Consider the following 24018-nt stretch of genomic DNA (forward strand, 5'->3'; position numbering starts at 1 on the left):
AAAAAAATTGCTCCCGATTTGCTCTATCAATTACAAAAAAAATTATTTAATTTTGATAATTTTTACAATAATTAACTGAAAAACTATGTTTGCATAGTAAACTACTGCGCTGTGACGTCATCAATTATTGTCGTTGCGACGCATAAGGGTCATAGGTATTTACACGTATCAGCACTGCAGCGATATCTAATGTTTATGTTTTCTTATTTATATTATTTACTAGATTTCCGCCCGCGGCTTCGCCCGCGCAGTCAAAGAAAAGCCCTCATAGTTCCCGTTCCCGTGGGATTTCCGGGATTGCGTCATTTTCTCGAGATAGCCTATGTCCTTTCTCGGGTATCAAAATATCTCCATACCAAATTTCATGAAAATTGGTTCAGTAGTTTAGGCGTGATTGAGTAACAGACAGACAGACAGAGTTACTTTCGCATTTATAATATAAGTATGGATAGTGATTGAGTCAACAATTGAATAACAAGTGTAAGTACTATTTTATTCAATAATAATGAACAATTAATAAATATTTCTACTGTAAATCATCATCAAAGTATTGAATTGGTATTAATAATTGAATTTGAATTTCTGTTTACTATAAGAAAAATTAATATGCACTTTTTATTTCAGGGTGTGAAGGGATTCAGTCAAGGAGTTTTAAATTATTGAAGAGTGGTAATTATTTAGAAGTAGGGTTCGCGAAAAAAATTGAGCCCTACTTTTATATACTCACCTGAAAATTTTTCACTAGAGTATAATAAATAATTCTTTATAATTATATAAAGAATTATTTTTGACAATAGGTTTTACATAAAAATTTTACTTATTACATAAATTAATTATTGAGTTTCATCTAGCAAAAGTTGAAAGAAACAGATATTATTATGTATTTAAAATCATTCTTATCATAGGTATGTTTATAAACATTTCCCTACCCATCCCTAAACTCGCATATTACGTTTATTCGTATTATTAAAACTTCAAGTAATTTTTAATTAATTTGTGTTTCAGTCGCTTGTTTCATCTTTCGGTGTCAAGTTGCTATCGTTTGCGGGAACTATGCGGGTTTTCCTTTGAAAACGCGGGCGAAGCGGCGGGCAGAAATCTAGTAAATAATATAAATAAGAAAACATAAACATTAAGGTCTACAGATATCGCTGCAGTGCTGATACATGTAAATATGGCCCTTATGCGTCGCAACAGCAATAATTGATGACGTCACAGCGCAGTAGTTTACTATGTAAACATAGTTTTTCAGTCAACTATTGTAAAAATTATCAAAATTAAATAAATTTTTTTGTAATTGATAGAGCAAATCGGGAGCAATTTTTTTGCAAAAAAATTTTTTATGAAAAGTGAATATTTTTCATTCTATAGGGAAATCAAGTTTTCAGTATTTGGTTTTTTTTAAAAATTGATTATAAATAAACTAATAATTGTAGAAGTGGAGCAATTACAGATTCTGATGGAGCATTTAAGGAGCAATTTTTTGAGATATTAATAATTAAAAAAAATAAACTTTCCGCGCTAACTTCCTTCCGGTCAAAAAAACAGTCAGATTATTTTACTTCTTTACAAACTATTAAAAAAAATTAAGATTTCAAATTATATCTGTACCAAATCTCCTCCAAATGGGTTCATTGGTTTAGGCGTGAAAAAGTTACTTTCACATTTGTAACTATTATTATGATGAATTAAGGATAACTTACAACAGCTCACAACAGGGACGAAAAAATCATCTTGCCTACAAATAACTAATAAATTACGAAAACAAAAGAATAGTCAATATGTGAGAACCATGGTGATGATGTGAGAACCTATGGTGAGAACCATGGAACTATAGTCATACTGGAACCCAAACTCCGAATAAATAAAAAACTGATAGAATGACCGCAAGTAACCCCTGTTTACCCCATAGGGTAGCCAGCGTGATTGTAAATTTTTCCCCTATTGACGTGCATTAAAAAATCGACTGTCAGTAATAATAGTCTATATGACATAAATCATTAATAAAATCCGCTAAAAAAATGAAATTTAAACGAGATTCATGCAGGTTTGCTTTTCCATTGAAATAACAAAGGTTTACAACTTTTAAAATGGACTGCTTATCGAACACGCTCATAATTTTTTTCCCATATTTTGAATTATGTTATGAAAATCGTTGCGCGGCAGCCCCAATTCTAGGTGTCAAATAATGTTTACTGCAAAATGGCGGATGTTTATGTTCATTTCGTGAGTTTGTTCTTGTATTTTGGAATTATTCTGAGCCAAAATTAATAGAAATGGTTGTAAATATATTGTGCGCGGTTGCAAAAGTGAATGGCATCCAGGATGTGATATTATATTTCATTCGTAAGTACAAAAAACCATGCATAAACTACGCTTCATGTAAAATTGTAGTTTAGTAATATTTCTACTTTAATTGTTGTTAAATCTGGAATAATAGATCGAAGTTGTGATTATAATGTTAATTTTGATTAGGTTTTTTCCATTTAACATCGTTATTTGCTTATTATTAAATGTTTCATGATTGTAATAAATATTAGACTAGGGTGTCCATACTTTATAAAATTGTGTACATATATTTCGGTATGGTATTTTATATGAGGAGAAGTCTTTCTCCACTTGAGTTAGTTCAATTGGCGTGAAAGTTAATGGTATAAAAACGTTGTTTACTACTTTTATATAATGATATATTGTAAAATCAAAAACTCAAAGTACATACATATATGGTACCTACTGAAATAGAAGCACAAGACAACAGCACAAATTTTGTGTTATCTGTATCTAAATGACATTTTTTTTTTATATTTTGCAAATAATCTTCTTTTCTCTTTACAGGTTTCCGTCCAATCTAGCGGAACGTAATACATGGCTAAATATAGTAGAATTAAAAATATCCTGTTTTGAAAAAGTGAAGATATTATGCAACATTCATTTTAAACCCGCACTTGGCCAGTGTGGTGGATGTGGCTGTAACCTCATAGGAGGCCATGTCCCAGCAGTGGGAACGTAATATATACGTTACGGGAAATAAAATGTATGGGAGGGTTTAAAGTTACATTTTTAGATATTTCTTGTTATATTTAAAAAAAGTTATTATTGTTATTTTACTCATTAGGTAAAGTATCATATCAGTATCATATCGATATCAGTTTAAAGTTTTTTGATACCTGCAATAGTTACGGAATAATCACCTGTGCACACTTAACGATTACACCCTGAATATATTATATTTTGTTTTTTATTGTATGATAGGGAAGCGCTAGACCACGATCTCATATTTCAAGTACTCTTAAAACTATTTAAATACTTAAGGGTATGGAATGATAAAAATATTTTCAGTGAACCGATTTCGTTACTTTTTATTGTTATTATCTTATAATTTGCAAATTTGTAAAGGCAGTTGGCATTGTAATGATAAATAAATATTATAAAAACACATTGATATTTTACTTCATTAATTCCTCAAATGACTGGACGTAACGCCAAATTATACAGCAAAATGTTGTCATAATTTATAGCGGTCCTGTGTTCTGAAGATGCAAGACGGAAGACGCAAACATGAAAAAACGCTGAAAGGAACATTACAATTTTCCAATGTTAAATACTTGAACATCTATTTTTTATCTATTTGCAAAAATTCTACAGTAACTATATTAGAATAATAAATGCAATTACGTAATTTATTTCCGCCGTAAATCATCAACCATCAATCAATCAATAAATATAAAACTCTCCCGTTACTTAGTGACTGACAGACAACGCACAGCCTAAAATCACTGGACCTAAAGACATGAAATTTGGCACACTCTGTATATCTAGAGTATCCTAAAGGTGCACTTAGAAAGGCTATTCCGAAATCCCCACGGGATAAATGGGATTTTATGTTTTATGACTTCAACGAGGACGAAGTCGCGGGCAAAATCTAGTATTATAGTAAAATTTTAATACGAATAAAATTGATGTATCCGTTATTTTTTTCCTTAATATCCTGAATTTTTTACATTTATACTCACCCCACGGAAATATAGACATACTATATATATTATGACTCACCGTAACTAGAAAGAGACGGAGGGGAAACGATAAGATTCAAGGTCAAATTTTTTGACTTTACTTTTTCTTAGGGAGTGTGGGTTCCATACGTAGTATATATAGTTCCATGGTGAGAACTCAACACCAAGCTCAAGTCTCAACACGTTTTGAAATTTAAAAAATTATTCCAACTGCAATAAAATATGTCCAATTAGTTCCCATAGCTACCGTGTGCAGCGCTACCGGCGGGAAACCTACTCTTTCATTTTATGTATTCTGTGTCTCGCACTTGGTTACTGTTATAAAATCTAATAGAACATGAATCAAAATTACAAATCTTTTAAAACTAACTAAGTTATTACTTTTCATAAAATATAAATTTATTCACTTTTTAAATTTCTGAACAATTTTGTGAAATTACTGAACGAGAATTAGAGTTGCCATTTTATAAAAATACCCTTATTTTGACATCATATAATCCAAAAGAGAAAATTAATTGTTGAACTAAACTCGCATAATATTTTACCTTGTCTTTATTTTAAAATTCGTCTATTTTGATTAGATTTTAATATGTTTAACAATTTTCAAGTTTAATTGTTATCGGGGCAATGCATCATATTTTCAAGTGGGAGAAATAATGTTATAAACTTGCAATCTGTGAAACCAGTCACGTCACATTTTGTTATAGTGTGGGTGTGGAACTTATGCGTGCGTGCGTTGCTTTGTGGTGTTTGTATGTATTTCTAACGCCGTTGTGAGTTGTCTGACATTTCCTTAAAATTGGATTTTATAACTAAAACTCAGCAAACAGTCGCAATTAGGTATGTAAAGTATGATATCCTGCTAATAACAAACGTAGTTCTGTTATCATTTTAACAAAAATCCGTATACTAGACGTGTAACCTGTTTGACAGGCGTTGGCCAAGATCTGGAATCGGGATAGTGATTTTAATATAATAATTTAGTTTACTTTATAAACGATGTTAATACATTACTTTATAAGTTATCTTTGTGTCGGTTATCTGGTGATTTAAAGAATGTTATCTGGTTGCGGGGCTAGGCGGTGGCAACGCGAAGTCATTGCTATTTGAGCGTACTGAACTCAGTCGGCTTTTCGCTGCCGGTCGGTTTACTCGTGTTTGTGGTCGTGAGTTTAGTATGAAAAATGGTAGGGTCGTGTTTGTATGTATGTTTAGCAGTGTTTGTGAAGTGCGCTAAGTGATTGTCTTGTTGCAGGCTGGCAGGATGCTAAAGTTTATACGCGGCAAGGGGCAGCAGCCCTCTGCTGAAAGACAGAAGCTTCAAAATGAACTGTTCGCTTTCCGCAAGGTGAGTACTTACTATTTACAAATAGAGATGATGAACGATAATTGTTTATATTTGTGTAAGGCTTCAGTGACACATTTTATTATTTTATATCTTAAGTGCATACTGAGACTTCATCATATTTATGTACCCATTATTAGGTACATATTCACAAGTAAAATAATATACAAAATATAAGAGCATTCTATTGTATACTACTTACTAGTTTTTACGAAAAAACACAAGAACTTATTGGATTTTTTCATTGACTTGTACATACAATAATGTAAAGTGCTTAAAAATAGTACAAAATTAAAAATGGAATCTTATAGATTTATTATAACTCGGTAAAAATTATCAATATTATTTTAGTTGAAATTAATACAATAAACCAAGTTATATAAATATTTTTTTGAACTTATATCATAGACTCACTATAATTAATCTTTACCATTATCATTTGTAGTAATTTTAAATTCATTTATTGCTACAATCTCTAAAAATATCCAACAACTATTCCTTTGTTACATTATCAAAGAAAACTAACATTTGCTTTAACAACACAACACAACTCAGATTAACAGTAGGCTTTTATCCACAAAAATATAAAAGGCACAGCACCAGCATTCAATCATTATAAAGTCTATATTTATAATATGCTCATGTCTGACTATTTATAACTAAGCTCTTGAAACAGCTTGAACAATTATTTTAATGCATATTCGGTAAATCTGACAACAGATAAGAGAACTATTTTTATGATTTACTTTCCAGTATAATGTTTCATAGATCAACCAGTATAAGTTAGATCTACCAGTATTAATATATCAAGGTGACTTATTGCTTGCATAAAATTAAAGAAGAACTTAGTTGCAAAATAAGTACTGTAAATAAGTCATATAAATTAACCTTATTACAATTTCTGTTTAACTCTTATCAGAGACGTTATGGTGTTTGAATCAAGATAAGATGTATTTTTTGTCGGCAAATCAGGCCATGGCCAGACGTAGGGCTTGTGCAATGTTTTATCTAGTGTGGATTTTATGACTGATTACTGTTTTATAGTTTAAATATATGTTTAGGTCTTCCAAGGTTCGGCTGAAATTTTATGATTTTAAGTTTATTCCGTGTTTCGATAATAATGTGAAAATTGCAGTGTAACCTACAGTTCATCGTCAGGACACCATTACTGCAAATTACTTATTTTAAATATTAAATTCACCTGCTTAAATTTAATTGTTATGTTGTCACGCACTGTAAAACTTGCTCCAAATATTATTTGACTATAATAAATATTTGTCAAGTGACATATATTATATGCATGACTATTCTTCTTTTCATATTGCCCAATTATTTAATGGACTATTATTAAATCAAAAGTATGACTCCATCGCAATTGTCCATCTGAAACTGTGAAATCATGCTGACCTTGAGACTCATCACATTAGATTGGAATCAAGGCTGTAATTGTATCAATTTGTCTATTATTTATTAGAGCGAATCAGCTCATATCAACAATCGATTTTTAATATTAAAATGTATTTATTAGGGATGTAACGATACATGATTTTGCCGATACGATACCGATACCGATATTTGTAGTAATGTATCGGCGATACCGATACCGATACCGATATCGATGGCTTGGTAGAAAAATAAATAGTGAATTATGCATAAAAAGTTTCCAACATTTAACAGAGACAACTGTTAATCGTATTCTTTTAAATAAAAATGCCAAATCAAAAAACAACAAAACTATTTATTTTAGTATTATTATTTTACAAAGTCAGTTAAACTTTAAGTAATACACATACAATCAGTACCTAATAAAAGTTTACTATTGGTAGAGTTTTTTCAGAAAACAAAGTGCGCACGCGCGGGCGGCCTCCCGCATCGTTCATTGGGCGCGGGTTTTTGAATTGTTTTTATATCAAAAAAATTGGTTGTTTGTAAAGTAGGTTTACGATCGAGATGTTTACGTGATAACATAATGCAGTGGCAGCGCTCGAGATGAAACGGGAGATCGGTCCGTCTCTCTCTCGTTATACCTGCGATCGCGCTCGTGAGGTTTTGGTGTGACACAAGTTTATGAACATGTCACCCGACTAAAACGATTTTAAAAAATCAAAATTATATATTTCTTTCCTTTACATAAACAAATTTGTGATTGGAACACTCCTAGTAAGCAAATAAAATGCTTGTGTCAGGAGGTTCCGCTCTTCCTTAACACTATTACAGAAACAGAAATAAAACAATATGAATGAATACAATGCAAAAACATAAAAGAAAAGAAAGAATTTAATAAAAAAATATCGGTATCGGTTGATTTATTATCGGCGATACCGATATATCGGCTTGCCGATTATATCGGCCGATATATCGGTATCGGTATCGTTACATCCCTAGTATTTATACTATGAATACATTTAAATATTAAAAATCGATAAATTTTATAGCGATCTTAATATAAGAAAATTATTAGCCTTTCTCACCACTACTGTAGTAATTTTACAAAATATGTAGGTATATTCTTGCAAAGGAACATTTTTAAAGACTGTTTTTGTAGTTATGCTGGGAGCTGGATGTTGGCAGTTGTTTTTAAAATAAAATGAATCCAGAATTATAACTAGGATGCTAAAGATTTTTTAGTTATTATTAAAATATATTAAACTAGAAACATCTATTTATTAAAAAAAAATTATCTTCTCAAAAATATGTAATAGCAAAACAATTTGTTTTTTTTTTTAACCGAGTTTCAAATGATCGATTGACAAACTTGGAACATGAATAACACGACTTTACATGAAATATTTTGTAGCAACAACAAATATTGTCTCTGATTAACCGTAGAGCCGAGTGCAAACATTTAGGACGCCGGTTATCGGACGCCATCCGATAAGCAATGATAACGATACATAATCGATACCTTTTTGTGCTATCTGTGGTTGAACGAACATTTTTAACCCCGCCTTTTTTGTAGATATGACAGTAATGGTCTTTTTTTTGGGTAACGAATGAAATATTGTTGCGTCAATTTACATTTTGTTAAATAGTAATTAATACTGTGTTGTTTTAATTGTTAATAATAATTTATGTGAAAAAAAACAATGTAACTAACTAGCTCTAAATTTTAAATTGGCAAAACTTTTAATGTTAATACTTTATCAGCGATTATGGCAAACAAACCAGGAAAGTTTAGTGCCTTTAATAACTTAGGCCCCGGAATCACAGACACAATAGAAAATCTATTGTGTCGTGGACTCAATTGGGTTAAAACGCGGTAAAATATAAATGGACCTACAGCATAATATGTATTTATATTCAAGCATCGTAACCGGTAAAAGCAAATTATTTTCATTCATTATACCTTTAATTTACATTACAATAAATTTAGTCTAGCTAAATAAGGTTACAACCTTATTTGCTGTTTCTTTAAAAATAAAATTTTGAAAAACTATCTTTAAAAACTCTAAAAGAGAAATGTTAACTATAGAAACCGACATTATTTCTTTCTTATCGCGGTTCATCCCGAGCGGAGCCAGGTCCCGCAGCTAGTGCTTATAGTCTATGCTTGTTTTCTTAAAATAATTAGACCTGTTATCCAAGTTATCTATAAGTATGTAGTCGTAAACCGGCGCACCTAACCTCGCCCGTGCCGTAATTAATATCTATAAATCGATATAATAAAACATTGATAAGCAATAAGAGTATTATGTTCGTAATGTACTTAAATAATGTTAAAGAACTGTGCTTGTAGTATGTTGTATGTGTATGTGTGTAAATACCCGTACTACCTACACTATTTAAATTGAGGTCCAAATGGTGTTTTTGTAATTTGTTTAAACAGATGATTAAATAAAGCTGGTAATTCTACAAAATATGAGACCCTTGTGTACCGTCCCTAACATGTAAATTGTACTGATATGTAATTTCAACGTAATTTTCCTGCATATAGTATCAGAAAAGTCCATTTTTTTAGGCGAATCAAATGTCAGCCATCAAATGCCTCAGTAACTTCGAATTGGGTTCCAAGAATTTGCAAATAATCACAATACATAAAAAGTAAGATAAATCTTATCATAAGAAAGTTTTCCGCCATTCGAATCCCATATAATATCTGACTGATAACAACTACATGTTCCCTCAGAACTCAGTGTAGCTAAACTTTGCCTGTATTCATTGTTAAGTTCGAGATGAGTTTGACTATAGTGGTTATCTTGCGAACCTATTTGCAACTAGGTACTTAATTACTATGAGACCCTTACTCTCCTTATTGGAAAACTTGAATGAAAATGTATTTATCGTACCATCTAATACTTTCATAAGAAAACAAACATTTGACTATATCAAAAGTATTAGTATATTCACAGAACTAAAATTTTGTGGCAACCTTTGTACGTGTTTGATAACTCTATTGCACTCCTTTTTATTTTTACTACAAATTTTAAGTCGCTGTCGTTTCTGCTTTCATTCATTATTTTAATTAAGTGCATATCTTCTAGTTTTGTAGGACACCGACAGCAGATTATGACAATTACGTAAATATACGAAGAAATGTATTAAAAGAATAGTCACATCGGCTGTCTCGGCCTGTGTTTATCCGACCTGCACTTAACGGGCTTCAAGGAAAAATATATCTTATCGTTTATATTGTCACACAAGTACCGAGAAATGGTGTGAATCATCACGTTTGTAGAATTTAGTTACACCTAGAGTTGAAAAAACAAACCTTTAGCATTAGGTAAATTACTATTACATATCTTATTTTTGGCAATCTGATCCGTTTTATTTCCTTGTAAAGTTAGGTATTACAAAGAAAATTCTACCTTCTAGATCTATTAAAATAATCGATTATTAAAATGCAGTACAAATTTTAATTGTATCTGATTACTGATATATAAACTTCTCCAAATAAAACTATGTATCTAATAATAATTAATTTGTTGTTTATTAAACCTGTATGCCCCACTTCCAAGGTTATTTATGAAACGTTTTAACGTTAATCATTGTTCAAATTGTATTTAAATTTGTGATTACAGTTTAATCACAAAACATAAAGAGGATATTGATATTTTTAATGGACTTATGAACTCAAGATTAAACTCCGTTACAAAAACGGAGCTTATAGATAATCCACTTGTCTCGCCAAGTCTCAAACAAGAGTTAATTACTATTATCCACAAAAATTTCACACGGTTCGCTTCAATGGAGGTATTGTTATGTCAACATTTGAGTAATACAGTTTTAAATAATGCCATTAGGTGTCTAGATAATTTACTGTTCACGTGATGCTTGTAAAAGATCCTAATAGACTACAAGCCCGCATATGAAAAAAATATGGGTCAAATGAACCACCACGGGACTTATCTAGTACGAAAGAAGAGCAAAAAATAATAAGATTCATCACTATGCCGTCACTTGTAAGCTGTCCAACTGAGTGCAGATGAGAATTGAAAAGTACAGGTAGACTCGGTAAATTTTGGTCATATATTTTTGTACGGCATTCTTAACCATCGATAGATCCATTAAAAATAATAAGAAACCGCTCAGTGCCGTACAAAAATGTTGGTCCACCAAGTCGGAATTTTTATTTAATTTCCGAGAGTTACCAGGGGTAAATTTGGTCATTTGACCATGTACGGCATCTGTGTCATACTATTGCTATACTGCTTTTAATCCATTATTCCGCAACGCCGTACAAAAATCATGGGGACAAGGGGAAAAAATCGAGAGTTGTAATCCCCTCTCTTTCCCCACTCCAGGGGGTCATTTGACACAACACGAAATAAATTTATTTTTAAAGTATTTTATGCATAGATAATATTTTTTCATGTGCCGTACATTTTCGTTGGTTCAAAGGGGAAAAATCTGAAAAAGAAAAAATCCATATAACGAAATGTTTGCTTTATATTTTGATAATAAAATATAAATATACATTAATATTAAGAAGCTCGAGGTGGTTAATTATCACCTTGGAAAGTCGGAGTCAAGTGGAATGGACTCCGTTAAATTGATGAACTAATAAAAAGGCTATGAACGAAAAGATGTGAATTATATGCAATCAGCCCATGAATACAGGTAAAGTCACAAGCAAATGCTAGTAATATATACATATTCAAAATGTACAAGTAAAGCGCTTTCAAATGATACCAAACACGGCATATTTATCTTAACTTTATTTTTTTACTCTGTATGTTTTGTCCGCTAGAGGGCGCCACATTAGATTTTGTGAAACCCCATATAGCCTTTAGCTAGCTGGTCGCTGGTTATCCAGTGAACAATTCAGACGCTTCTAATGATATGTCATTTGTCGAATTCTGATAAGTAGTTTAGAAGTTACGAGGGAATAAAGTAACCGTCATGAGAAGCTATAAATTTTGTAAACAAGTGTTCAGGAGTTCACAACATTTGGACCAACAAAAAAAATGAATTTGTTTAAGATTTAATAAATTATTAAGGCTGCAGTCTAGCAAAATTGCGTTTTCAACAAGTTATTTGACAATTTTTTTCCGGCTAATGAAATGATAAACTGAATTTTTTTTTCTTGTTTATCAATTAGTGTTATATACGCAATGCGCGTGAATTTTTTCACATTTATAAAGTAACATTATTTTACCTTAATCAGGCCTTCAAGATAAGTCTCTTTCCCCCAAAGACATTTCGAGCTAAGTTTGTGCACTCACTACGTTGCAACCGATTACAATTTACACAATCTGATCAGCGCATTATTATCCTTATATAGTCGTTATTAAAAACTGCTGAATACAATTGCCGAAAAACTTATGATTTTCTTAATTAAAACGTTATAAATTCATTAAATTTCCCATTTTTTGCTTTACAAAATCTATTGATAAATACTGCTAAAAGTTATTTTTTCCATTAATTTATTCGAGTTGGTTGAAGACCAATGAGTATTAATCCTTTAAAAATTTTTTTTTTTGAATTTTGATAATTCTTTAAATATTAAAAAAATATTTAAAATAATTAGGAAAAATCCTAGCGAATTTCTTTAGTCGCGCTCCTTGTGCCGGAGCGTTCTGACGTGTGCTCTACGCTCGATTTTCCTTCATACCGAAGTGAAAGTTGCTCTACTTCATTAAATTTAATATTTTTGTTAATTGATTATTTTTATCTTAGTTTTGTGCAAATATTCGTATTTTTAAACATTTGATTTCGATATGGAAAATAAACGAAAAAAATACGCGTGTAACTACTAGAAAAAAAAATGGTTGCCTGTAAAGTCGGTTTTACGGGCGAAGATTTTACGTGACAACGTCTTTTTCTCGATCATAGTTGAGTGGGAGAGAGACGCAAGGCATTCGGCGGGCCTCTCTCTCGTTCGGTGACTCATCGTAACGTTACCGAGCGTTACACTTTTTCATAAGTGACTCCCAGTCGCAACCTAATTTAAGACGTTGTCACGTCAAAAAATTATCTTCGAACATAAAGTTAATGAAACCAAATAGATTGCAAAGGTGATTGGCAACAATTTCTTTATTTTACGGGGTGTCAGTAAAGGGATGTATATTTCTTTAAAACTAAAGTAAGCTCATAAATTTTCTTAAAATATAATTTTTTTTAAGTTCCAAAAATGTTTATTTTTCGTTTGAGAAATACGAAATATAATATAAACTTGTATTGAGAACTTGAACTTCCCAAGTTCATCCGGGGAAATCCCCATACGGGGAAAATGATTTGTTTACTCCAAAATTGATCCGAGGTGTTTTAATTTTTTCTTCTAGTCATTTTCAACGTAGCGGCATGTTGTTTGATTATTAATTTTGTAACTTAAATACAGGATGTTGGTTTTATATTCTGATCTTACAGACGCGCTGACAAATTTAGTCCGCCATTTCTAGTTTAGTCTACCAACTCTAAGTACCAATATTAAAACGAATGGATTATCATCACATCATCAAAACTCAGATGTAATGGAAGATCACAATAACATAGAAAATTCAGTGGGTGTTGAGAACTAAACAAACAGAAGTAACAGAGACGCGAAGAATAAAAAAAGAGGAGGAAAACGATAATTCGTTGATGCTTTCCTTTTTCGACGTATTGTTAGGGTACATCACCAATCTGCAAAAAACAAAACTGATGATTCCCAATTGCTGATTAAAAATGAAAAACAAATAATCGACAACAGTGGTGAAAATTTGCTGATCACAATGAATCATCCTTCAGTGGTAGCAGATTTACTCATTTCAAATGTATCGGTGAACAGCGTAAAGGAGAGGAGGACAGGAAAACATTATGAATGTGGATGGTGGATTGTATACAGGGTGTAATCGATAAGTATGTGCAGGCGATTATGACGTTATTATTGCAGGTATCAAAAAACTTAAAACTGATATCGAAATTACTTTACCTAATGAGCAAAATGACAATAATAACTTTTTAAAAGTATAACGAGAAATATCTTAAAAAAATTTTTATACACTCCCATATCAAAGAGGGAAAATGGGACTAGTAGAAGTTAAATGTCTAATTCCGGCAAAAGACATGAATGCGGAAGATGCGGTTAAAAAAAATGTAATATTTGAAATACAATGCAAAAAATAACACTTTTGTCATAGATAAGAATCATGACTATTTTTTCTAAATTCAGGGACAACTAAACGTTGCAGAAGCAGAAGTCTGCTTATTTGCTGTTTGGACTGGAGTGAATAATTCGTTAAAAATAGAATATATAAAAAAGTATGTAACGTTTAGGCAAAATAAAATGATGGACCATTATCAAGATTTTACATAAATTGCCTACTGTCAGAATTGATTGATTCGAGACTTCAGCATTCGATGCCCATCAAGGACCCATCCTATATCATTCAAGCGATTGAAAAAAAAGAGATAAATCCAGTGCAACCGATAAAGCATCAGAATGCTAGCAAAAGATTTATTAGGTTTATCAATATAAATCTATATATTACACATAATATAATAAATCTGTAGAAGACGCGAAGACTGACATCCGCGCGGACGGAGTCGCGGGCGGAAGCTAGTCAGAAATAAATATCTTTTGTTTTCATTTGCGTATTTTTCTATTTTATAATTTTTTAACACAAACATTACATTTTTTTTATTATAAGTATACAAAATTTGTTTATCCTTTTTATTAGTTAAACTGAACAACTTTCATTAAGAAACTTAAGTCGAAAAAAATGTATAGAGTTATGCATTTTGTATGGAAAGCTTATTTTTTTTATATTTCGTCCAAATTTCTTTGTAAAAGTTGATCAGTTACATAAACATGAAGTTGAAGATATCAATAGAAAGTATTCGCAAATTTTGTGTACTGATAAAAAAAAATCACCCGGTGTAATTTTCACGAAAATTGTTTCAAATTGTCATTTTTGGTACTTATTACGAATATTAAATTATACATACGAATGATTTAATTTTTAAAAATTAAGTGGAGCAACTTTCCCTTAGTACATTTGTATTATTTACATATAGGATGACAGGATGCATTTGTTTGCACTACTAGACCAAGCCCTTAAGTAAAAAAATCACCTGTAAAAATCACCGGTAGTCACTTGTCACACGAAGCTCAAGCTATATCTCCAGGTATACCAATTAACCTAACCAATTACTTCACAATTTAAAACCTACTTCTAATATTAACCTTAAGTTTCCAAAGATTAGCGCGTTTGAACAAACAACTCTTTCTTTTTACTTATTATATAATTTAGATAAATTGTATTACGCACCTTTTGACGTTTTTTTCGTGGCGAATTTATTTCCTTAGATGTACTGGCTACTGGCTCCATTATACGTAATAACAAATAAAATTAACGCAACAATTAAAGTAACAACAATAAAAAAGTGATAACGAAACAATAACAAAATTAACAATAACAACCAGATCCGCGATATATGCAAAGCAATGAAACAAACTCGTACGCATTCGAAACTCGAATGATGCGTTTATTTCAAAATGGCGTCCCGATAGTTCACAATCCCTGCGACGGACGCGTTCCGGTACCAAGAAACACAAACGATAGCGCTTTGCGTCGTTAAAATATGATCCGACTAAATTAAATAGGTTGTTACTTTCATATAACCCGTCTATATTTCATGTCGATTGAATATGGTCAATTTATTATTATCTCGCAGTATAAAATGTTTACTTAGTAAAAGATGTTTGTTTACATAATTTATAGCTTCTCGTGACGGGTACTTTAGATGAACATACATACATGACCTGTCAAAACCATAACCCTCCTTTTGCTTTGCCGTAATTGGGTAAAAATATGTTAATGCCGTACTGTATCAAATGGCCATAAAGCACCCTTAAAATTGTAGCTTTCGTCGCTTTCATCAGCCTAAAAGATGTGGTCTGCACAAAAATGTACGGCATCGTTTTTTCCTAATTTATCTATGTTTATACTATTTAAAACAACGAATAAAGTGTAGAAAACTATTATATTTCATTAATCTATGATGTTTAAACTTTAACAAAATTTCTGGTTTTGCATTTCTCTATAACTTTTTTTAGAACGGTTTCTTTTGAACGGCAATACTATACAACAATTGAATTTTACAATATCATGTTAAAAAAAAAGTTCCCGTACAGGGTCAAATGACCTTACAGCTCTTTATATCAAGAATTCGATGAAATTAAGATGATTATTGGTATACATTTAAAAGAACAATTATTTTTTGACGGCATTGCTTTTAATAGTACTTTTGAGTGCTAGATAATGTTTTGGAACCGAAGCCGTACTTAGTCAAATGACCCCCTGGAGTGGCGAAAGAGAGGGGATTGCAACTCTCGATTTTTTCCCCTTGTCCCCAGGATTTTTGTACGGCGTTGCGGAATAATGGATTAAAAGCAGTATAGCAATAGTATGACACAGATGCCGTACATGGTCAAATGACCAAATTTACCCCCGGTAACTCTCGGAAATTAAATAAAAATTCCGACTTGGTGGACCAACATTTTTGTACGGCACTGAGCGGTTTCTTATTATTTTTAATGGATCTATCGATGGTTAAGAATGCCGTACAAAAATATATGACCAAAATTTACCGAGTCTACCTGTACTTTTCAATTCTCATCTGCACTCAGTTGGACAGCTTACAAGTGACGGCATAGTGATGAATCTTATTATTTTTTGCTCTTCTTTCGTTCTAGATATGACCCCTGGTGGTTCATTTGACCCATATTTTTTTCATATGCGGGCTTGTAGTCTATAATACAAATGTGCAGTATTTCATACATGATGTTCGTTTTCACGCTGTTGTTTAAATTCATTATTAACTTTTTTGCAATAATCGCGAAGTCTCACCGTGCCCCAATAATACCTCTGCAAACATACAAATCAGCTATTTTATTGTGTATCTCGTAAACATGATATACTCGTTAAAATGTAATCACGCAGAGCAATCCATTGAACAGAACCTGTTTCAATAATGACATAGGTACTGCCTACTACTTATGTCACTCAATCGCATGTATAAAGTATAAACTATGGTCATTATAAAACAAGATTTAAACATCATCTTATGTCAGTACAGAGGCACTGATGTATCTTTTCAGCAGTCTTCTAAATTGCTTCTCAAATTTTAATCGCATAGTAACGTTTACTAATAATATTGTAAACTAACGTAACGTTTATTACGGTCTTCGAAGTTGCGCTTTCACTTCTATCGGTATAAGACTGTTTCACTTAAATTGTAAATATGAAAATACATAAAAACTCGACTAATCGAATTTTGTATGGAACATTGGTAACGACAGACAGATAGCCTGATTAAACACAATGAATAGTTGTTATCACAACTTAGTTCGTGTTGAAGGGGTGCCACATATTTAGCTATCTTGCAAATATATTGTATTAGACTACAAGCCCGCATATGAAAAAAATATGGGTCAAATGAACCACCAGGGGTCATATCTAGAACGAAAGAAGAGCAAAAAATAATAAGATTCATCACTATGCCGTCACTTGTAAGCTGTCCAACTGAGTGCAGATGAGAATTCAAAAGTACAGGTAGACTCGGTAAATTTTGGTCATATATTTTTGTACGGCATTCTTAACCATCGATAGATCCATTAAAAATAATAAGAAACCGCTCAGTGCCGTACAAAAATGTGGGTCCACCAAGTCGGAATTTTTATTTAATTTCCGAGAGTTACCGGGGGTAAATTTGGTCATTTGACCATGTACGGCATCTGTGTCATACTATTGCTATACTGCTTTTAATCCATTATTCCGCAACGCCGTACAAAAATCATGGGGACAAGGGGAAAAAATCGAGAGTTGCAATTCCCTCTCTTTCCCCACTCCAGGGGGTCATTTGACTAAGTACGGCTTCGGTTCCAAAACATTATCTAGCACTCAAAAGTACTATTAAAAGCAATGCCGTCAAAAAATAATTGTTCTTTTAAATGTATACCAATAATCATCTTAATTTCATCGAATTCTTGATATAAAGAGCTGTAAGGTCATTTGACCCTGTACGGGAATTTTTTTTTTAACATGATATTGTAAAATTCAATTGTTGTATAGTATTGCCGTTCAAAAGAAACCGTTCTAAAAAAAGTTTTAGAGAAATGCAAACCCAGAAATTTTGTTAAAGTTTAAACATCGTAGATTAATGAAATATAATAGTTTTCTACACTTTATTCGTTGTTTTAAATAGTATTAACATAGATAAATTAGGAAAAAACGATGCCGTACATTTTTGTGCAGACCACATCTTTTAGGCTGATGAAAGCGACGAAAGCTACAATTTTAAGGGTGCTTTATGGCCATTTGATACAGTACGGACTACGGCATTAACATATTTTTACCCAACTACGGCAAAGCAAAAGGAGGGTTATGGTTTTGACAGGTCATGTATGTATGTTCATCTATTCCCTCGTAACTTCTAAACTACTTATCAGAATTCGACAAATGACATATCATTAGAAGCGTCTGAATTGTTCACTGGATAATCAGTGACCAGCTAGCTAAAGGCTATATGGGGTTTCACAAAATCTAATGTGGCGCCCTCTAGCGGACAAAACATACAGAGTAAAAAAATAAAGTTAAGATAAATATGCCGTGTTTGGTATCATTTGAAAGCGCTTTACTTGTACATTTTGAATATGTATATATTACTAGCATTTGCTTGTGACTTTACCTGTATTCATGGGCTGATTGAATATAATTCACATCTTTTCGTTCATAGCTTTTTTATTAGTTCATCAATTTAACGGAGTCCATTCCACTTGACTCCGACTTTCCAAGGTGATAATTAACCACCTCGAGCTTCTTAATATTAATGTATATTTATATTTTATTAGAAAAATATAAAGCAAACATTTCGTTATATGGATTTTTTCTTTTTCAGATTTTTCCCCTTTGAACCAACGAAAATGTACGGCACATGAAAAAATATTATCTATGCATAAAATACTTTAAAAATAAATTTATTTCGTGTTGTGTCAAATGACCCCCTGGAGTGGGGAAAGAGAGGGGATTACAACTCTCGATTTTTTCCCCTTGTCCCCATGATTTTTGTACGGCGTTGCGGAATAATGGATTAAAAGCAGTATAGCAATAGTATGACACAGATGCCGTACATGGTCAAATGACCAAATTTACCCCCGGTAACTCTCGGAAATTAAATAAAAATTCCGACTTGGTGGACCCACATTTTTGTACGGCACTGAGCGGTTTCTTATTATTTTTAATGGATCTATCGATGGTTAAGAATGCCGTACAAAAATATATGACCAAAATTTACCGAGTCTACCTGTACTTTTGAATTCTCATCTGCACTCAGTTGGACAGCTTACAAGTGACGGCATAGTGATGAATCTTATTATTTTTTGCTCTTCTTTCGTACTAGATATGTCCCGTGGTGGTTCATTTGACCCATATTTTTTTCATATGCGGGCTTGTAGTCTATATAGGTAATATTCTTCAGATTAGAACTAAATGTTAAGAAAAATTGAGAGTATTTATTCCTTAAACGTAGTGTTTATATATAACATCCAGCTAATTTTTCCTTCTTGAATAAGTATTTGAATACAATACCCAGCGCTCGTGATCTTGTTTTGCACCTTTCTACTTTCTTATTGTGGTTAGCTCGCGGTGTAGGGTAACGTTCTTAGGGTTCGTATCAAATTGCACTATGATTAGGATTTATAACCATTATTTACTTTTCCTGTTGTGTTTATCACGCAAGGCTCTAATTTGTTAATTCTAGGGCTATTATAAACTAGTTGATTCTCGCCTGTAGAGTGTACGTGTGTATCAGTTTTTCTTAAGCTCAATTTAAGCTACATTCACATGATATGATGATTCCCTATCAATCTATGTCACGGTAATTCTGTTTGGGTGCAGGTTGTATAAATCCGTCACGTTCAGCCACACCCGCCTGGCAACAAGGGTGCAGTGCTATTTGTTTTATGGGTGACGCAATTTGGTGTCACTTTACATAGTGCTTAACATAGTGCTAAAGTGAAGCAATTTACCTAACTATTGAGAAAGTATACCTTCGGACAAGTTCTGCCAACGGGCATATAACTCTCGAATAATACGACCTCGCAGTCCCTTTGAACTTAAATTTTACATACATATTTTCTCTCGCTTTTACACGCGTAATTTGAGAAATAAGACAGACTTGAATTCAGATCGAAACTAGGATAGCCTACTATCTAAAATAGTATATTTTGTTTTCAAACAATGTATCGTAATAAATTATGACATTCTAATTTTGAATCCTACGACCAGACCACGGTTCAAAGGACAAGATCATAAAGGAACCTCGTCACGACCAACTGTTCTAAACGGCAGGCCAACAATGACAGATCTAAAACCCTGGCCTATGCTTATTATACTGACGCGACCACATTCCTCACCAATACAACACGCTCCACGACTCTTGCTCTTTTTGTGTGTCTGTATGATGAATTGAGGCTTATTACTGATACATGCATCATCATAATATAAATTGGTTCGTAATTGTAACTTGATCAACGTTTTGTTGTAATGAACATGTCTGTGTATTAATTGTACTACTTTTTGTAACGGCTATGGTTTAAAAAATATGCTTAAAATATCCACGCATTAGAATGTTGTGTAAAAGTTCGAGGTTACGTTTTTTTTTTCGTCTAAGTTCAGTGGCAGTAAAGAATTTGAGCTATTTCATACTGGTCATTCGTTTTGGTCAATTAACATTGTATCAAATTGTACATATTTTGTTCTATTGTCTCTATTAGGAGCTGCCATAACAGTGTTTCTCAATTGAACGCGTACGCTATTAAGATGCGTAGATTCATATGTAGATCAAAACATAACGCGTGGGTGGTCATTTAGGAGAAAATAGGACGGACAATAGGAAATAACACCCTCATGAATTCGCTCCAAATGTTTCACTCATAACAGTGCCTAAATTGCGCGGAGAAGGAAACCGTGGGAGATACTTCGTTCAGGCAATGAGATCTAATGGAGGTTAAGATGTTTGCCCTCAAGTAATGAAGCTCGCGCCTTGTTTGACGCAACTATGCCATACAAATTGGATGAGTTTGTAGAATATTAAAGTGTTGATCGAAAATCATGGGCGGTAATTGGTCACGTTTCATGGAGTAATAAATTTTTAAATGTAGGTACACTCCCTGGTGCCTCATTGCCTATTCATTGATTGTTTATTATCGACACAGTTTACTATAGGGAACTGTAATTATAGAACAACTTGCTACAAATTGTTGTTAAACGCTGTGGTGAAACGAAAGCTCCTCCTGATTTCCATTCGGATGTTGCAATATCGTAAAACTATCAGTCAAAACTATCCACAATAAAATTGTAAATTTCTGTTCTATTAAAAGCTCGTTAATCGATTCAGCCGGCGTTACCACGTGTTCACATTTTATTACCACCAATTCAACCGGCCGCGGCGTAAGCAATCAAACATAGATGCCTGCTCTGTTTCAGCGCTGTTCGCAGATGTTACAGCTATTGCGCGGTTTCATTTCATCATCACTGCGAACTACATTACGCCCACGACTTCCCTATTTAATGCTTTAAGATTGTGCTGTACTTAATGTACCCACTACCCACTAAGTTCAAAGTACAGCGTAGGCTGTAGAGATGTCAGATGTTAAAAATCGGGTAATCCAATGTTGTGATTGTCCATTAGAAATAATTTAATATACCTATTAGCAATCAAATATTGCTTCCTTTTCATATCAATGAAAAACTAGATCGACAATTCTATACCTATTACAAACGCTGAGTCCAAACGTGATCTAAACACATTCCCATAGCGGCCAAGCACCGCTTTATTTATCTGAATAGTTTTAATCTATTGATAATAAACGGGCACCTCATTCCATACGGCTATATCTATTTCGATAAATTGCATTAATCTAAATTATATTTCCGCGATGTTCTAGACAGACGGCGCGATAAGCACCGGTTTAAGGTTCATTCACTCTGACCTGCCGGCTCCGTACTCCGTACCTTGCTTTGGCGAGATATCTCAGACAATATTTGCTTAGGGCAAGCTCGTGTTGTGACGATTTTTAACGGTCGCGTATTATCATATTCGAAAACAGGAAATTGTAAAAAATATTTACGTTTATTGGTATGTGGATTGTGGACGTGATTCGCTGAAATTTATGACGCTTGGCAGATTTTAAAATATATTAACGTATTTTATGTTGTAACTGTTTAGCGGTGTAAAAATTAAACTCGTATATTACGTGACCTAAAAATTACAGTAAACTTGGTTTCTTTATTTCATATCTAGGTATACTTAATGACTGTCATCTTATCCTCGGAAATCTCAGCTCTAAAGGATGGTGAAATCGTGCTTTAAACAATAGAACCTAGCACAATTCGGCCAAGTCATTCCTCTATTTAGACAAGGGCCATACAAAATAATATGACGATTTCAATTACAACTGCACCCTTGTTAACGTGGTCATTTATCACTAATGCCAGGGATGAATGCGCGATCACGTTCCTGTTGTTTATCATTTCACAGAACCATCTGTATAATCTGTGTTTTGGTGAATACTTTGTAATATAATTGACTGAACCCTTTGAAAGAACCGACAAGGACGATATAACGAGGCGTGATAGGAATACCAGTGGGTTTCGTTTGCTTATTTGAATATCACTCATCAGTTTTTTGCTATTTAAGCATTCATAGGATTTTATCCTCGAATCATTACTTATTTATAAACATTATTTATATTTCTACGAAAACAAAAGCCTATAGACCGGGAGATACTGACACAAAATTTCGAGTCATTTGTAACAGGATGGCGGTTCTACAGGGTTCTTAGTACGCAATGACAAAAAGAAAAATGATGGTGTGAACGCTGGTACCGGCGGCTTAGTCGCGTGGGCGTTAGTCGAACTCGTCGGAAAATAGCGAAAGTCAAACGATTTGTAACAGTATGGCACTTATTTTTCCTGTAAGTTTGAGGATCAACGAATATAAATACAAAATTTCAAAGATCTAGGTGTTGGAAATCTTCACTTATATAAATTAATAATAAATTTATTTTTCAAGTATGACAGCACTTTTTCCCCCTACTAGAAGTATGGCAAATATAATAATGGTCACATTTTATCAAATACTCTCCAAAAAGCCAAATGCAATACTGGTACAAAAAGATAGGCGAAATAAAAAAATTTTGCAGATTTTCGGCGGTATGGCGACCATTTGGAATCGTCCGAAAAGTATGGCATGGCGATTTTCGTAAATGGCTGCACGACGATGGTTACCTGTGCAAAAGTTAGCTTGGTACAAATGGTTGAATAATTGTTTTTTTTAAATCAACACATTCGCCTCGGTATGGCGGGCTGTAAGTCATACCGGAAAAGTATTGCATGACACTACCGCCTACTTCTTTTTTATGGGCTATCGGTAAATTCTAAAATTTTTGTGTTACAAATCGTTTGACTTTCGCTATTTTTCCGACGAGTTCGACTAACGCCCACGCGACTAACCCACCGGTACCAGCGTTCATACCATCATTTTTCTTTTTGTCATTGCGTACTAAGACCCCTGTAGAACCGCCATCCTGTTACAAATGACTCGAAATTTTGTGTCAGTATCTCCCGGTCTACTAGGGAATAAACTTGAAACCAAATTGAAAAAATGTTTGGTTCATTGGTCATTTGGTAGCTCGTTGTATATCAATTACATAACCCTTCGATTACATAACCCGTGTGAAGGCGTAAAAATTCTCAAACATTTATTTATAACAATTTTTTACCGCTACCAATTTTAATCGTAATTGCCTTTTTTACGCTGTATGTATATTATAGTAGGAATCGAAGTGGACGTACATGGCCATAATCGATAGATAGCTGGGCTTTTGTGTGCGGCCGATAACCTTACCAAGGTCGCTTTTGTAGAGCTTACAGGACGTAGCTACATTTTAAATGTTCACACTTGAGTCTTGTTTCGAAATGTATGACTTAAATGAAAAAAAAAAATATATTTTTACAATAATTAACACACGAAGTTAGCGGATTAGTTACATAAATTAATTAATTTAAGAGTTCACTCATTTGGATGTGGTATACCGTATAAATGTACCTGACTGACTATAGAAGATAAAAAAAGAAAACAATAATTTTATGGCAGGTCGAATTTCATAGTACCCTGATGTCATCGTGTTCTATAAAAATAGACGAAACTGTTTCATGATTCATCCTAATATACGTT

At 32.9% G+C, this 24018-nt stretch overlaps 1 protein-coding gene and 1 long non-coding RNA gene across 4 annotated transcripts in view; both read left to right on the forward strand.

Annotated features, from left to right (window-relative positions):
* Nucleotides 1–1864: 1864 nt before the first annotated feature.
* Nucleotides 1865–3436, forward strand: LOC149486373 (uncharacterized). The gene is made up of 2 exons (XR_016315948.1): nt 1865–2346; nt 2836–3436. It is a non-coding gene; the product is annotated as an uncharacterized LOC149486373 (long non-coding RNA).
* A 1267-nt stretch (nt 3437–4703) lies between these two features.
* Nucleotides 4704–24018, forward strand: part of l(2)gl (LLGL domain-containing protein l(2)gl) — a 68023-nt gene continuing 48708 nt past the window's right edge. The window contains exons 1-2 of one of the 3 annotated variants that reach the window (XM_089697985.1): nt 4704–4853; nt 5269–5361. In XM_089697985.1, coding sequence (XP_089554111.1) covers nt 5278–5361 — 84 coding nt within the window. In that variant the 5' untranslated portion in view covers nt 4704–4853; nt 5269–5277. Of the gene's footprint in view, nt 4854–5042; nt 5201–5268; nt 5362–24018 lie in introns of those variants that run through there. The other 2 variants (XM_089697986.1, XM_089697984.1) reach the window with 2 other exon arrangements.

The sequence above is a fragment of the Colias philodice genome, chromosome 8 (genome assembly GCF_061535455.1).
Source record: "Colias philodice isolate Cphi_HAF_F1 chromosome 8, ilColPhil1 Martin Lab GWU primary, whole genome shotgun sequence".
Taxonomy (NCBI): Eukaryota; Metazoa; Arthropoda; class Insecta; order Lepidoptera; family Pieridae; genus Colias; species Colias philodice.